Genomic DNA, 17,500 nt, shown 5'->3' with positions numbered 1-17,500 from the left:
GATTCTTTATTTCATTAAAAACTGCATACATAATATGCCTTATTTAGATTTTTGCTGTTTTATTTCATGCATTAAACATGTGCACTGTCGCTTCAGCTTGAGTTTGAGATCAGTGCAATTTTTAATGCTGTTTAAAGATTTTTCCGCTCATCAAGGCTGCATTTATTTGATTAAAATTACAGAAAAAAACTGTAATATTATTGCAATTTAAAATAGTGATTTTTCTATTTCATTATACTTTTAAATGTAATTTATTCCTGTGATGCAATGCTGAATTTTCAGCATCATTACTCCAGTATTCAGTGTCACATGATCCTTCAAAAATCATTTTAATATGCTGATTTATTATCAATGTTAGAAACAGTTGTGCCACTTAATATTTGTTTTTAAAACCTGTGATACTTTATTCAGGATTCTTTGATAAATAAAATGTGAACAGCATTCATTTAAAATACAAATCTTTTGTGACAATATACACTAACTTCCAAAGTTTAGGGTCAGTAATTTTTTTTCGTTCTTTCTTTGTTTGAAAGAAAAAATACTTTTATTCAGCAAGGATATGTTGAATTGATAAAAAGTGATAGCAAAGATTTATAATGTTAGAAAAGATTTATATTTTGAATAAATTCTGTTCTTTTTAACCTTTTGTTCATCAAGGAATCCTGAAAAAAAAGAATTGCAGGACTAAAAAAAATAATAAGCAGAACCGTTTTCAACATTGATAATAAAAGTAATAAATCAGTGTATTAGAATGATTTCTGAAGGATCATATGACACTGAAGACTTGAGTGACGGCTGATGAAAATTCAGCTTTGCATCACAGAAATAAATTATATTTTTAAGTATATTAAAATAAAAAAAAACAGTTATTTTGAATTGCAATAATATTTCATAATATTACTTTTTTCTGTATTTTTGATCAAATAAATGTTACTTTGATGAGCATAAGAGACTTTTTTTTAGAAATATTAAAAATTACTGAGCAGCAGTGTATATCTATTTGGCTACACTGACTGTTTTGTTAAAATAGTGGTTCCTCTAATTAAAAAGAAGTCACTTTTTAAAACATTTCAAAGCAAATAAATATTAAGATATATTGAATATCGTCAAAAGGCTGAAGCACAGAGATATAATATATTTTAACTAGCAAAAGAGATTAAAAACACTACTGTCTGGGGTCAGCAAGATTTTTTTCCTCAAGGATGCATTAAATTGATCAAAAGTGACAGTAAAGACATTTATAAAGTTACAAAAGATTTCCATTTCAAATACATGCTGTTCTTTCTATTCATAAAAGAATCCTGAAAAATAAAATGTATCACAGTTTCTGCAAAAATATTGGGCAGCACAACTGTTTTCAACATTGATAATAATCACAAATGTTTCTTGAGCAGCAAATCAGCATATTAGAATGATTTCTGAAGGATCATGTGACACTTAAGCCTGGAGCAATGATGCTGAAAATTCAGCTTTGATTACAGGAATAAATTACATTTTAACATATATTCAAATAGAAAATAGCTATTTTAAATTGTAAAATTATTTCACATTTTTTAACTGTGTTTTTGATCAAATAAATGCAGACCCGATGAGCAGAAAAGGCTATTGATTCATTTCTATTTCATCATGTTGTTATAACACTGCCAGTGGCTAATATGAGGGAGATGGGAGACATCACAATGCTGAAATAGATCTATTTATTGATCATCAAAACACAAGGCCTAAGCACGCAGAACATAAACACTACATAATTCATCTCATCATACCATAAACTGAAAAAGTGAATCCTCCAGCCAAGCCTGGGAAGCCCAAAGCGCTCCTGTGAGGCAATGTTCCCTCTTCGATCTAAAGAAAAAATAGAAAATAATCATTAAAGATACTGATGAGAAAAGTAAGCTTAAAATTTAAAATGTTATGTTTAAAAAATAGTGATGTTTGCTAAATCAAGCACCAGTATTGTTCATACTTTGGGTTAGAAATGTATTCAAAATACTAAACTTTGCGATTGAAGCCAAAATATCACAGAGCAATAGTTCACCCAAAAATGAATCGTCATCCTCAGGGCATCCAAGATGTAGATGATTTCCTTCATCAGATTTGGAGAAATATAGCATTCAGTCACTTGCTCACCAGTGGATCCTCTGCAGTGAATGGGTGCCGTCAGAATGAGAGTCCAAATTATCTGATAAAAACATCACAATAATCCACAAGTAATCCACACCACTCCAGTCCATCAGTTAACATCTTGTGAAGACAAAAGCTGTGTGTTTCTAAGAAACAAATCCATCATTAAGACATTTTTAACTTCAAACCATTGCTTCTGGCTGAAAAGTCCATAATCCATAATAACCTTTCCTCTTGTGAAAAAGTCCATCTTCCATTGTCTCTCTCATCAGAATCCAGCAACATATTTGTTTAGAGCTGTTTCGGCATGTAAACAGTGCTTGATCTGTGCAGATTTTTCTTTTTCACAGAAGAAAGCATTATAATGGACTCATAGTTCAGTGGATTTTTTTTTTTTTTTTTTAAACATGCAGCTTTTGTCTTCTCAAGATGTTAACTGATGGACTGGAGTGGTGTGGATTATTGTGATGTTTTTATCAGCTGTTTGGACTCTCATTCTGACGGCACCCATTCACTGCAGAGGATCCACTGGTGAGCAAGTGATGCAATGACACATTTCTACAAATCTGAGGAAGAAACAAACTCATCTACATCTTGGATGGCCTGAGGATGAGCACTTTTTCAACAGATATTCATTTTTAGGTGAACTATTCCTTTAAGAAACCCTCCAGAAGATCTTCAGCATCACATTATTGCACATTCAAGCAACTTTCTGCTATAATACAATCAAACGAAAAGATGTTTCTCTCACAGATCCAAACTTGAGAACCCCTCCGCCATTATTCAGATGGACTGCAGACGTGTTGACAGACATCAGGCCTATTGAATCCTGAGCCTCCCACAGAAGAGTTCCTTCAAAACCCTGCAAATGAAGAGGAGTTCACAAACAATCACGTCCTCCAGAGTGAGTGGAATCATCAGCAGTAATGCATAATCAGTGTTCAACCACATTAAAGGAGAAGTTCAGCTCCAGAACAGAAATGTACAGATAATGTACTCATCACCCCTTTTGTCATCCAAGATCTTTCAGGATTTCTCTCCATATAATGGACTTCAATGGTGCCCCTGAGTTTGAACTTCCAAAATGCAGTTTAAAGGTAGCTTCAAACGATCCCAGCCGAGGAAGAAGGGTCTTATCCAGTGAAATTAATGCTCTTATCTAGTTATTTTCTTTTGAAAACATTACAATTTATATACTTTTTAACCTCAAATGCTCAGCTTGTCCAGCTCTGTGTGAACTCTCTCATTTTCTTCTCCATCTTCAAAATCATCCTACATCTCTGTTACCTTTTTTTTTTTTTGGGAAGGGTGTTTGACCTTCTTTGCGTTCACTTTGTAAACACTGGGTCGGATATTTCTGCTGCGATGTAGGATGATTTTACAGTTGCAATCAAAATTATTCAACCCCCCCCAGAGACTGCAGTGTTTTACAAATGATTTTTGCTCTTTATGAAGATCCAGGACTAAATTGCATCTACAACAGTTTTCTGGCATATTAAAAGTGATAATGTCAATATATAATGTAATGTTTTTGAGTTACAGGATTATTTAATAACACAGCTATTTCAGAATTATTCAACCTCTATTCAACATTGCTGTTTAAGACAGTTATTTTTAATGTCAGGAACAAAATTGTCTTAAACCTTTACAAGCTTATTAAAAATGGAATTAGCTTGGGGTGTTACACATAGTATACTTTTAGCCCATGCATGTGCTGAAGGTGAGTAGCAAATATGTGACCCTGGACTACAAAACCAGTCTTAAGTCGCTGGGGTATGTTTGTAGCAATAGCCAAAAATACATTGCATGGGTCAAAATTATTGATTTTTCTTTTATGCCAAAAATCATTAGGAAATTAAGTAAAGATCATGTTCCATGAAGATTTTTTGTAAAATTCCTACTGTAAATGTATCAAAATGTAATTTTTGATTAGTAATATGCATTGTTAAGAACTTAATTTTGGACAACTTTAAAGGTGATTTTCTCAGGATTTTGATTTTTTTGCATCCTCAGATTCCAGATATTCAAACAGATGTATCTCAGCCAAATATCGTCCAATCCTAACAAACCATACATCAATAGAAAGCTTATTTACTGAGCTTTTATATTATATATACATCTCAGTTTTGTAAAATTTAACCTTATGACTGGTTTTGTGGTCCAGGGTCACATATGGTAAAGTCAACAAAGCTTACACAATATCAATAGAGAAGAAATAGTTTGCTATATTAGAAAGTCTAAAACTACATGAAGATTTCTAAGACATTACAAGTTCCTAGAGACACAGCTGGCAGCCGAACCAGAAAACCTTTGAGGCTGTTGAACAAAAAAGCACAATATCATAAAATGTTTGATCAGATCAACTGAGAAAAACTACTTGCAATGTACAGCTAAAGACTTGCAAGATGACCCGACGAAAGGAGGAAAACATTTCAATGCTGTGAATAAGATAAACACTAGACAAGTATGGTCTTCATGTTGAGGAATCTTTCTGAATACCATTCTTGACCAAGAAGAACAAAAAGGCTGCCTTGAACATGCTAAAATTCATTTGGATAGACCTGTGGTGTTCTGGAAGAATGTTTTATGGAGTGATGTGTCCAAACTGGAACTTTTTTGGACGTATGGATCAGAGGTACGTCTGGTGCAAAAATGGCAAAACTTATAAGCCGAAGAACACCATCTCCATCATCAAACATGGAGGTGGACCAGTCCTGTTATGGCGTTGTTTTACTGTAGCAGGAAGTGGAAAACACGACCATACAAAGGATATTGTGGATTTATTAAAGTATCAGAACATTTTGGCAAACATTGTGATGCCTTTTGTGCAAAGTCTTAAGCTAATAAGCAATGGATTTCCTGCAGGACAATCATCCCAAAGTATACGTTCAAATCTACTTACGCTTGGTTCAGGGATCAGTCATAGAATGTTTTTAAGTGGCCTGTTCAGTTTCCAGATTTAATTCTCATTGAAAATACATGGTTGAATTTGAAGCAAGCAGTGGCAAAGTAAAAACCAAAGATTATCAGTGATCTGAAAGCTTTTTCAGGGGAGGAATGGCCCAGGATTGCAGCAGAAAGGTGACTTTCAATCAGTGTTTATCGGTGGTTTTAAAGAATAAAAGATTCTACACCAAATTTACTTTCAGGGGTTGAATAATTTTGAACATGAATGTTTAGAGCCAATTTGATTTTTTGTCATTATTCATCAACTTACGCTCTCAGAATTACTCAAATGTGTATTAATACATTTTCTTTAATAGTTTACTGATGCCTTTGTTGAATTGTTTTCACAAAATGTTGTTCTCTGCAGCAAAATGTCTTTGCAGGTCAAGGGGGTTGAATAATTTTGATTGCAACTGTAAGTTGGAGGAGAAAATGAGATGGGTGGTTTCGGAATACACAAAGTTCACGCAGAGCTAGACAAGATGAGCATTTGAGCAATTTTTTTTAGAAAATAACCGATTGTTTCACTAGATAAGACCCTTCTTCCTCAACTGGGATCGTTTAGAGTCCTTTGAAACTGCATTTAAACTGCATTTTGTAAGTTCAAACTAGTGGGGACCATAGAAGTCCACTATATGGGGAGAAATCCTGAAATGTTTCTCAAAAAACTATTTCTTTATGACTGAAGAAAGTAAGACATGAACATCTTGGATGACAAGGGGGTGAGAACATTATCTGTAAATTTTTGTTCAGGAAGTGAACTACTCGTTTAACGATGTTTAAACAGAAGTTAGTCATTAGTGTAGGTGGTTTCCTACAAATGCTCTTTTCTCATCATGTCACCTTGGGAAGAATGAACTGCTCCACGGGTTTGTAAAACATCCCACCCACACGTGTGCCTGGACTCAGCATGCTGAAGCGAGCGGTGACCACCGGCTCCTGCAAACACAAACACACACATACAGACTACATTTGCACAGCTGCAGAAGGTGATGTTCTCAGAATAAACTGCAACACGCACAAGTCAATATGTGATTTCTGCATCCTCACCGGGCCTTCAGACGCCACATCTCACGCCACATCTCACATCTCAAGAAATATAATTTCCATCACAGCACACATTATCTGTTTCTTGTGAAATTCTGTGGCAGTAATTATGTTTTTAGAGTAAAATTGGTCTTGTGTACATTCTAAATGCACATAAATAATATTCTTATACTTTTACACACACTGCCAGTCAAAAGTTTTTGGACAGTAGGATTTTTCATGTTTTTAAAGAAGTCTCTTCTGCTCTCCAAGCCTGCATTTAGAAATCAGAATATTAGAATGATTTCTGAATCACTTAGTTTTAGTAAAAAGAAACAAAAATAGCCAAAAATACACTGTATTGGTTAAAATTATAAATTTTATTAAGTATAGGATATTAAGTAAAGATCATGTTCCATGAAGATATCTAGCATTATTAATATGCATTATTGCATGATATGCATTGCTAAAAACTTAAAAATTTTTAAGAACTTTAACTCGTAATCTTACAATTTTTTTTAATGTGCCACTAAAACACTCTCGTATTTATATAAAAAGAGTACCTAAAAAAAAAAAAAAAACTTTTTTTGTAATTTTTCTGAACCAGCAAAAATAATTTTCCATTAAATTTTTAAATAAATTATTTGATATTTTTTATTTAACTTATTTAATTCTAAAATACTTTTTTAATTTCCATAAAAACATTTTGATTAGTAATATGCATCACTAAGAACTTCATTTGGACAACTTAATATTGTAATAATTCAACTTAATATTAAAACTTTAATCTCGTAATCTTAGATTTTTTTTTAATGTGGCATTAAAATGCTGTTGTATTTATATAAAAGAGTACTTAAAAATACTTTTTTGTAATTTTTTTTTCTGAACCAGCAAAAAGAATTTATCCATTTTTTATTATTATTAAATATTAGATTTTTTTTATTTCATTTAATTTATTAAAATTTTATTCAATTCAATTAGAATTTTTAAATTTCCATAAAAAAATCCTTAATTTTTGATTAGTAATATGCATCGCTAAGAATTGAATTTGGACAACTTTAAAGGCGATTTTCTTAATATTTAGATTTTTTTGCACCCTCAGATTCCAGATTTTCAAACAGTTGTATCTCGACCAAGTATTGCATGAATCTCAATTTTAAAAAAAATTGACCCTTTTGACTGATTTTGTGGTCCAGGGTCACATATAAACAGTATAATTATGTCAAAAATAATACTAAGCAAATGCTTCCAGTTACAGAAGTTGTATTTATAATTCCTTAAGTTCATAGGTTTAATTACTAATACCAACTACAAACACTGTCCTTTTCATAAAACCAATGGCTTTAAAGCTGGAAATGTATCAATACCATTCTGTTCTAATGCTATAACAAAATAACTCAACAAAACAAGCACAAATACATCACCTTGTGCATTTTGCAATGGAGCAACCTATGCAGCATTACAGGTTATTGGTAAAATGCAATCATAATATGACTATATTTGATTTCTGTCCACGTTTTAAAGCCTCCTGATCCATATCTCCGCATCAGGCACTCGTGCCGCCCGACAAAGTGTGTAAATGTATTAAAGCGTGACATTAGGCGATGTGTGATTGCATCACACGGCTCCGTCGACCTCTGCGCTCATCCAATCCAAGATCAGAGAGACTCCACAATCAAAGACTTTATTGAATTTGTTCTCACCGCATTTATCTCTACAGCTCGTCGGAACCAGCGATACGTCTTTTGACTGGTGTTGCACACTACCGTCTCCATCCCCGTCTCTCCAGTACATTTATCAAATAAATGAGTAATGTCTAGCGGGATGAAAACTCACCTTAAAAAGCCAACAGGATATTTTGGGTTACTCTTGTGGCAAGAACAAATTGAACGACTTTACAAAGTGCAATCGCAGTTTCTAAAAGAGTGTAATGGAGGACGACTGTTCTATGCATATTTTACGGCGTCAAATGGGTCGAGATCTGAAAATGGGTCACGGGTCTGATTTGATCAGGGCAAGGAAGTCAATTTATAAACTTTTAATGGGAGGAAATCATGGATAGGTTGTGTGACGCCCTTGTCCTCAAAAACCATGGTTTATTATATTAATTTCTTAATATTATTTAGTAATTATTTAAATATTTTTTTCTTTATATTTGGTGTAGTTTAGTAGCAGGAAAATATTCTACATTCTTTAGAAAAAAAATATTTTATTTTATTATAACTTATTATTATTATTGCTATTATTTAACAAAAATGTTAATAATAATAATAATAGATATTTTTCAATTATTTTTTACTATTTTTTCAATATTTAAAATTCAATGAATTTATTTATACATTTTCTAATAACAGAAATAATAAAAAATAATAATAAACACCACCACCACCACCACCAATAATAATAATAATAATAATAATAATAATAATAATAATAATAATAATAATAATAATAATAATAATTCTATTATTAAACAATCATTTAATTTAAAAGAAAATGTCATAATAATAATAATGGTTGTAATATTGTTATTATTATTATTATTATTAATAACTTAAGCTAAAAATTACCAATAATAACAATAGTTATAATAATAATAGATATTATTATACAATTTAACAATTTAAATTTGACAATTAAATTTATTTTCTAATAATAGTAATGATGATAACAACAATAATAAAAATAATAATAATTTATTATTAATTAATTATTATTATTATTATTATTATTGATAATTTGGATTATATCTCATTACTATTATTAATATGATTATTATGCAATTATTTATATAAAATATAAATTATTATTATTATTATTATTATTATTAATAGTTTTATTATTCAATTATATTTGAATTTCAATAACTTTTCTAATAATAGTAATGATAATAGTGATCAACAATATTATTATTAATTGAACTATTAACTTTTAATTAAAAATAATTATTAATAATTTGGATTATACTTTATTATTATTATTATTAAACAAATAACTATTAATTATAATAATATTTATATTATTATTATTACAAAACAATAATTTAAATAAAATACAATTTATTATTATTATTATTAATAATGGTAATAATACTACCAATAAAGTTATTATTATTATTCAACTATATTTTAATTTCAATTATTTTTCCAATAATACTAATGATAATGATCAACAATATTTTTATTATTATTATTATTATTATTATTTTAAACTACTAACTTATAATTAATAATAATTATTAACAATCTGGATTATATTGAATTATTATTAAACAACTATGCACTATTAATTATTAATAATTATGATTACATTTCATTATTATTATTACTACACAATAATTTAAATAACATAACTTATTAATAATAATAATTTTCATAATAATAATAATAACAACAACAATAACAATAGTTGTTATTATTAAATTATATTTTATTTAAAAAAAATTATAGTAGTAATTATAATAATAATCAACAATAAAAATATTATTGTATATATATTTAATAGATAATTTAATAATAATAACAATTTGTTATTATACAGGACCGTATTTCATTATTATTACTATTATTACTATTATTATTATTATTATTATTATTATTATTATTATTATTATTAATAGTAATAATACTACCAATAAAGTTATTATTATTATTCTACTATATTTTAATTTCAATTATTTTTTCTAATAATACTAATGATAATGATCAACAATATTTTTATTATTATTATTATTATTATTATTATTTTAAACTACTAATAATTAATAATAATTATTAACAATCTGGATTATATTGAATTATTATTAAACAACTATGAACTATTAATTATTAATAATTATGATTACATATTATTATTATTACTACACAATAATTGAAATAACATAACTTATTAATAATAATAATTTTCATAATAATAATAATAATAACAATAGTTATTATTATTAAATTATATTTTATTTTAAAAAAATCTAATAGTAGTAATTATAATAATAATCAACAATAAAAATTATTATAAAATCAATAAAATTATTATTATTATTATGTAATGATTTAAATAAAATAGAATTTAGTAGTAGTAGTAATAATAATAATTATTATTATTATTTTTATTATTATTATTATTTATGCCTTCTCCCTCGAAAACCATGAACTAAACTTTTGCTTTGTTTGTGTGCTTGTACTATAATTACAAAAGCTCTGATAGAGTGATGTTGAGTCTGACGCAAAATCTTTGAAATAAAACCAGTTGAGAAGCAGTGATTTACAGACTTTATCATCTAATGGCTAATGTTGAGGTGACAATGCCAGACTCCAGACTGTGTTTGTACCTCTTGGTCCACCTGGAAGAGGCGAACGGTGACGTTACCCTTGAAGTCGTCTCGTGGTCCGTTGGGAAAGACGCCCAGCTGGGTGATGACCACAGAGTGAAGGACCTTAAAGTCCAGACTGACAGCAGAGACATCGGACGGCAGCAGTGCAGACGTGTCAGGAACGCTCAATATGGCCATTTCCTGCCCAGCAGCTGAAACCAGAAGCAAGCATTCAGGACATTTAAAACTTCAGCTTAAATGCCTGAAATTAGTTTAGAAGGCAAATATAAATTCATTAAATAAATAAACAAATAAATAATAAAAACAGTGGTTTTATTTTATCAGTAATTGTTATGTTTTATTATATTATTAGAAATATTATTAGTAAATAATGATTTAAAATAAATCAAAATTTTAAATTATGATAAACAGTGGATTTATTTTATCATTAATTGTTATATTTTAATTTATTATTTTTTAATATTATTATTAAATAATGATTTTAAAATAATACAAATTTTAAAAAATAATAATATTTTTTTTATTATTATTCCGTATTATTGTAATTTAAATAATTTCTCCAACAATATTAATAGTTATAATTACTATTTTTGTTAATTTATATTTTACATAATAAATATAATATATTTTATATAATAAATTATTATTATTATTATTATTATTATTAATGTAAATAATGGTGCAAACGAGAAACAACTTAATTACCTAATTTAATAATTACATTAAATAATTATTATTATATATATATTATATAATTTTAAATATTATATATATTTTTATTATAATATTTGAATTATTAATAATAATAATAATACAAGTAAAATAATAATAAAAAACATTCTCAAAATTCTCTCTGCCACCAATAATAATAATAATAATAATAATTATTATTATTATTATTATTATTATTATTATTATTATTATTATTATTATTATTATTATTATATAGTGGTTTTATTTTATGATTGTTTATATTTTTGCTCAATTATTTGTAATATTATTATTATTAAACAATTATTTAAATAAAAAATAACAATTATTTATATTATATAAATTTTAACTATTAATTATAATAATAAATATTATTATAAAAATAATGCAAAAGGAAAGCAATTTAATAATAATAAACAGTTTAATTATAATAACTACAATTGTTGTTATTACTAATACAATTAAAATAAAATATAAATTAATAATAATTATTATTATTATATTAGTATTATAATATTATAGTATTATTATTCAGTATTATGGTCATTTAAATAATTTCCCTAACAATAATAATAGTTATAATTACTATTTTTGTTCATTAATATCTTATGTATATATACCATTTTTCTATTTTATATAATAAATTATTATTATTTGTCTTCTTAATATGTTAAATAATGATGCAAACAAAAAACAACTTAATTACATAATTTAATATTTACAATAATTATATTATATTTTTATTTTATATACTGCTCATTATTGTATTTGTTACATATTATAATATTGCATTATTTTCATATTAATATTTTATTTCATATTATATTTATATTTAATTATATTTATTGCATAATTTGTTTTAATAATAATAATACTCCTACTAATAATAAAAGGAAATAAAAAATAGAATTATTATTATTATTATTATTAACAACAACTGTGGTTTTATTGTATGATGGTTTATATTTTTAGTCTATTATTTGCAATATTATTATTAAACACTTATTTATATAAAATAATAATATTATAAAAAGGATGCAAAAGAAAAAATATATAATAAACAACTTAATTATAATAATTATTGTTGTTGTTACTAATACAGTTAAAATCAGATCAAATATAAATTAATAGTAATAATAATAGGTGCTTTTAGTGTTTTTTGTCATATTATTTAGCTTTTTTTTTCTTCAAATTTTTAATAGTGATGGAAAAGCATCATGTCCATATTTGATGGTGAATGAGAGAGTAGAGCTGTGATCTACACAAATAATGTTTTATTTGCCTTTGATTAATGCAAAGACACATGAATTGTGGTCACGTGACCAAACAGTGGTTAAATAAACAAATCAAATTAAATTAAAGATAAAGGCAGATGAGGCGTTTTCACACGCGGCTGCACAATAATCCAAACATCAGCACTTTAAGAGACTCGTCTGCTCTGAACTACTGGCTCTCTTAATTAGAAAGCAGCCATTTATTACCCAGGAGATCAATTGAAGGAACAGAGTCGTTAATAGAGAAACGGGCCGCTCGTTCCCAGCAGCAGACTCACCGCTTCCCTCGTCCTTGAGACAAAAGCCAATTAAAGGCGGCGCAGACGAGAGCCAGCAGCGCGCAGATGTGTGCTGAACAGCCATCAGGAAAAGCTTTTAGAGCCACACAGGATATTCTCTCGCTGCAAAAGGCCTCATTAGCATATCGCTTCACCAATCACCACTATGAAAGTCCAAAGGAATCCTTCTGAAAGCATCTTCAAAACACTGAAAACTGAGCCGTGGCTCGAATTTAAAGTACAAACTGTAATTGTGTTTTAACACACCTGCCAGCTCACTGACTTTTTTCCCTCAGAATTGTGAATTATAAACTTGCAACTGTTATAAAGTCATATAAACTTTACAGTATACTACTAACTATATTTTAAACCAAAACATGTTATTTGAACATTGATTTTCACACTGACCAAAATTTTAAACGCAACACTTTTGACTTTTGACCCATTTTTAAGACTTTTTTTTTACACAAAAGGCCTATTTCTCTCAAATATTGTTAAATAAAATTTCTAAATCTGTGTTAGTGTTAGTTAATTTACATCAAGATTTTTTTTTAATGTTTTTTAAAGTATCCTCTGCTCACCAAGCCTGCATTTCTTTGATCCAAAACACAGCAAAAACTGAATGTTGAAACAAAAATGTTGAAATATTTTTACTAAAGTAAAGTTTTCTATTTGAATATATTTTAAAATGCAATTTAGAATTGTCATTTCAAAGCTGTATAAATATATATATATATATATATATATATATATATATATATACACACACACATATATATATATATATATACACACACACACCCACACATTCATATTCACATGTATTACAGACAAGTACTTACAAGTACCTTCTCATTCAGGTGTGTCCAAACTTTTGGTCTGTACTGTAGATATGAATTCAACTGAAAAAACTTGTGAAAAAATATCTTTCAGGTGGTCAAATAGCAAATAGTGGAGCTCTGCAGCCACCTACTGGTAAAAGGTTTTTTTTTTTTACTTTAAAACTGGATTTTCCAAAAGACGGGCAAAAATCTTACACTACACCATGTGAAATTATCCATGTTATCCCCATGAATTAAAGTTAGAAATGTGGGTCTTTTATAAAGTGAATTTTACATAAAAAAAGCAGTTTTTGTATAAAAACCCATTTAAATAATATTTATTTATTAATTTATATATATTTTTAAAAATATCACTAACCCACTGAAAACTGCACAAATGTAGAGTAAAAACTTCAATAAACAGAAAAATATACAGTACAGACCAAAAGTTTGAACACACCTTTTCATTTGAATGAGAAGGTGTGTCCAAACTTTTGGTCTGTACTATATATATATATATATATATATATATATATATATAAAATGTTTATATTAACATATTAAACATTTAAAAAAAAATATACAACAAAATATCCAAAATTAACTCATTAATTAATTAATTAAAAATATATATATTTATTATGTTTTTGTATTTCTAAAGCTACTTTTTGTAATGTTTATTCAATGCTTTTCACATTTAACACAATAACGACTTTTAAGTTGTATTTTGGTGAATAACAAGAAACCTAAACATTTTAATGTTATTGAAATATTTAAATAAATGTTCAAATAACGTTGCATTTTAGTAGAATGTTGTAAAAATAGTTTTTGTAACCTTTAAGTAACATTCTAATCACAACAAGAAAACTCTAATTCGTAATGTTCTTAGAATATTACAAACAAATGTTTAAATAATGTTACATTTCAGGTGAAAATAAAGCTAGTAGAACATTTTTAGTAAGACATTTTTGCAACCTTTGAAAAATATATTTTTAATCACAATATTCATTCTAATCAAAACAATGCATTCTAAATAAAAAAAAACGCTATAACTCTTTCAAATAGGTAACACTTATTACTATTAACTACGACTTTTCCCTCAACAAATTCCCTCAATTAATATTCTAGTAATATGCATGCTAATAAACAACTAGTTAAGAAATTGTAAAATAAAGAGTTACCATAAATTATGTTCAAACAACTTTCACCAACGTTCACTAAGTGATATAAACATTGAGGACAAAACATAATTAAAATAATGTTTGTGTTCTCATAATGTTGTGAACATTTTTGGTCAGCATTCTTAAAATGTTTTGATAATGTTATTTATACTTCTAAAAAACCTTTCTGTAACCTTTAAATAATATTCTAATCACAACAAGAAAACTAGCTATTTTAAAACCAGATTTTTTACAATGTAATAGTTTTTCTAAAGTTTCTCCATTGCTCATTTTCATTCAAATCTTATATGTGTATTAATGTATTTTCTTGGATAGAAAAGGCCAATACATTTTTGCACGCTTTTAAAGATATATGTGACCCTGGACCACAAAACCAGTCTTAAGTCGCTGGGATATATTTTTAGCAATAGCCAAAAATACATAGTATGGGTCAAAATGATTGATTTTTCTTTTATGCCAAAAATCATTAGGAAATTAAGTAAAGATCATGTTGCATGAAGATTTTTTGTAAAATTCCTACTATAAATATATCAAAATGTAATTTTTGGATTAGTAATATGCATTGTTAAGAACTTAATTTGGACAACTTTAAAGGTGATTTTCTCATTATTTTGATTTTTCTGCACCCTCAGATTCCAGATTTTCAAATAGATGTATCTCAGCCAAATATTGTCCTATCCTAACAAACCATATATCAATAGAAAGCTTATTTATTGAGCTTTCATATGATGTATACATCTCAGTTTTGTAAAATTTAACCTTATGACTGGTTTTGTGGTCCAGGGTCACATATTTAGATTTTCTAAAACATATTCACAAAAATATATATATTTTTTTTATATTTTTAAAATAGCAAAATATAATATAAATATATAATATATAATAATATATATAATGCTTAATAAAAAATATTTATTTCTAAATGCATTTTTTGGTAATGTTTATTCAATGCTTTTCACATTTAACACAATGATGACTTCAAGTTATATTTTGGTGAATACCTTTCTCAGGACATCACTGAATTACTTAAATTCAACATTTTAATCACTTGACAGCCCTAGCTGTTACTTTTTGAATTCTTCAAAAACTCCCGCATTCTACTAAAAAAGTTTGAATTTTTTAGAATCTTGATGATGAAGATGTGTCTAAACTCTGAAAATCCTGCAGAACAGAAGCTGGAAGCACAATGTTATAATAACAGGACGTCCCATTGAAATCTGCTGGAGGCCAAAACATGCTGACTATTTAGAAGAGAGCCCGAGTGCACACTGCGATTTCAGGACACATGCTGCGAGATTCATGTCCGAGCGGGGGGTCTATGAAATGAAAAGGTCTAGTATCGCACGGAGGAAACCAGGCAGAAAAACGCTTTTTATGAAAATAGAAATGGTCTGATGAGAATCATAATGTACAAACTGCAGCAAAGTGGCATTGTATAAGCCTCGCGGAACGGGCTGCTCTGAATTCAGGAACGTATCGGGGCTTGTGGCTTAATCAGAGCGGTGTTTGTGAGATGAAGTCACCTGTCTCAGTCAGGTTCAGCAGCGAGCAGGAATACGGATCCTCACGATCTTCCTCCGGCACTGAACAGCCATGCTCCCCGATGATGAATTTCACCATCACCCTTTCAAATAAAACAACAGACAACATCAATACATCATTCTCCAGATCTAGTCACTTCTGACGGGCTAGCAAGCGTGTAATATCACACAAAGTAATTTAATTGTTCCTGTTGCCGGGCAACATCCCAATCTGCCGCATTAATACAGATGTGCTGTGTCTGTTACAGCAGAGTCTGTTTTACAATATTAATCATAAAAGAGTCTTGTGTTTAGGACTCAAGTTCGTTGTAACGCTGTACGCTGTTATTTAACTGATCAGTGTGTTCATTGGTTTAGACAGAAATCAAATTGTAATTAGTGATTTGTGAAGTATTTTTATTAATCAGATAAGCCTTATGCATATGCGCATTAAAAATAAATATAATTAAAAAAATAATAATTTTTTAGACTGCACCAAAAATATTTTAGCTTTTTTGTCATCACTATTTTCAACTGAGATAGTTATTAAAATAAAATAAAAAACTACAATAATTTTTTTTTTTTTTTTTTTTCAGCAAACAACTGTCATGATGTATAATATATAATGTTATTAGGGTTATGGTTAGATTTTGTCTTATCATATATCCCTAATTGTCACACTGAAAAAAAACTAAACAATTCTTAAAATAATGTTATTTATACTTTTAACAAACTTTTTTGTAACCTTTAAATGTTTCAATCACAATGATTTTTATATATAATAATTATAATAATAATTTTATGTATTGTAGTTTGTTTTCCATTGTAAAATATGTTTGTTGCTGATTATAGATTTTTATTATTTATAATATTTTCAAGTTTTGTTTTTTATCAAACGTGGCATATGTGAATGTATTTTCCTGGATTTAATTATACGAAGGGCAAACATATTTAATTTTTATATTATCTAAAACATATTTTCAAAAATATACAACAAAATAGCCAAAAAATATGTTGGTAGAAAATATATTTACAAAAAATAGATATATTTTTATCAAATATACTGTACACTAACATTTTAATGTTTTTTTTTTAAAGAAGCCTTTCCTGCTTATCCAAGTCAAATCCCATTTAAATAATATTTATTTATTAATTTATATATATTTAATAAAAATATCACTAACCCACTGAAAACTGCACAAATGTAGAGTAAAAACTTCAATAAACAGAAAAATATACAGTACAGACCAAAAGTTTGGACACAACTTCTCATTCATTTGAATGAGAAG

At 27.7% G+C, this 17,500-nt stretch overlaps 1 protein-coding gene across 1 annotated transcript in view; it reads right to left on the bottom strand.

The window, feature by feature from the left end:
• Positions 1 to 16,336, bottom strand: part of b3galnt2 (beta-1,3-N-acetylgalactosaminyltransferase 2) — a 25,697-nt gene extending 9,361 nt beyond the window's left edge. The window contains exons 1-5 of the mRNA XM_073833650.1: positions 16,215 to 16,336; positions 10,424 to 10,617; positions 5,914 to 6,009; positions 2,876 to 2,986; positions 1,767 to 1,845 (exon numbers count right to left, since the gene is read on the bottom strand). Coding sequence (XP_073689751.1) covers positions 1,767 to 1,845; positions 2,876 to 2,986; positions 5,914 to 6,009; positions 10,424 to 10,617; positions 16,215 to 16,311 — 577 coding nt within the window. The 5' untranslated portion in view covers positions 16,312 to 16,336. The remainder of the gene's footprint in view (positions 1 to 1,766; positions 1,846 to 2,875; positions 2,987 to 5,913; positions 6,010 to 10,423; positions 10,618 to 16,214) is intronic.
• Between the last annotated feature and the right edge of the window lie 1,164 nt (positions 16,337 to 17,500).

Source organism: Garra rufa, chromosome 2 (genome assembly GCF_049309525.1).
Source record: "Garra rufa chromosome 2, GarRuf1.0, whole genome shotgun sequence".
NCBI classification, from domain to species: Eukaryota; Metazoa; Chordata; class Actinopteri; order Cypriniformes; family Cyprinidae; genus Garra; species Garra rufa.
Note: the sequence above shows the minus strand (reverse complement) of the source record. Positions and strands in the feature narration are given on the sequence as shown.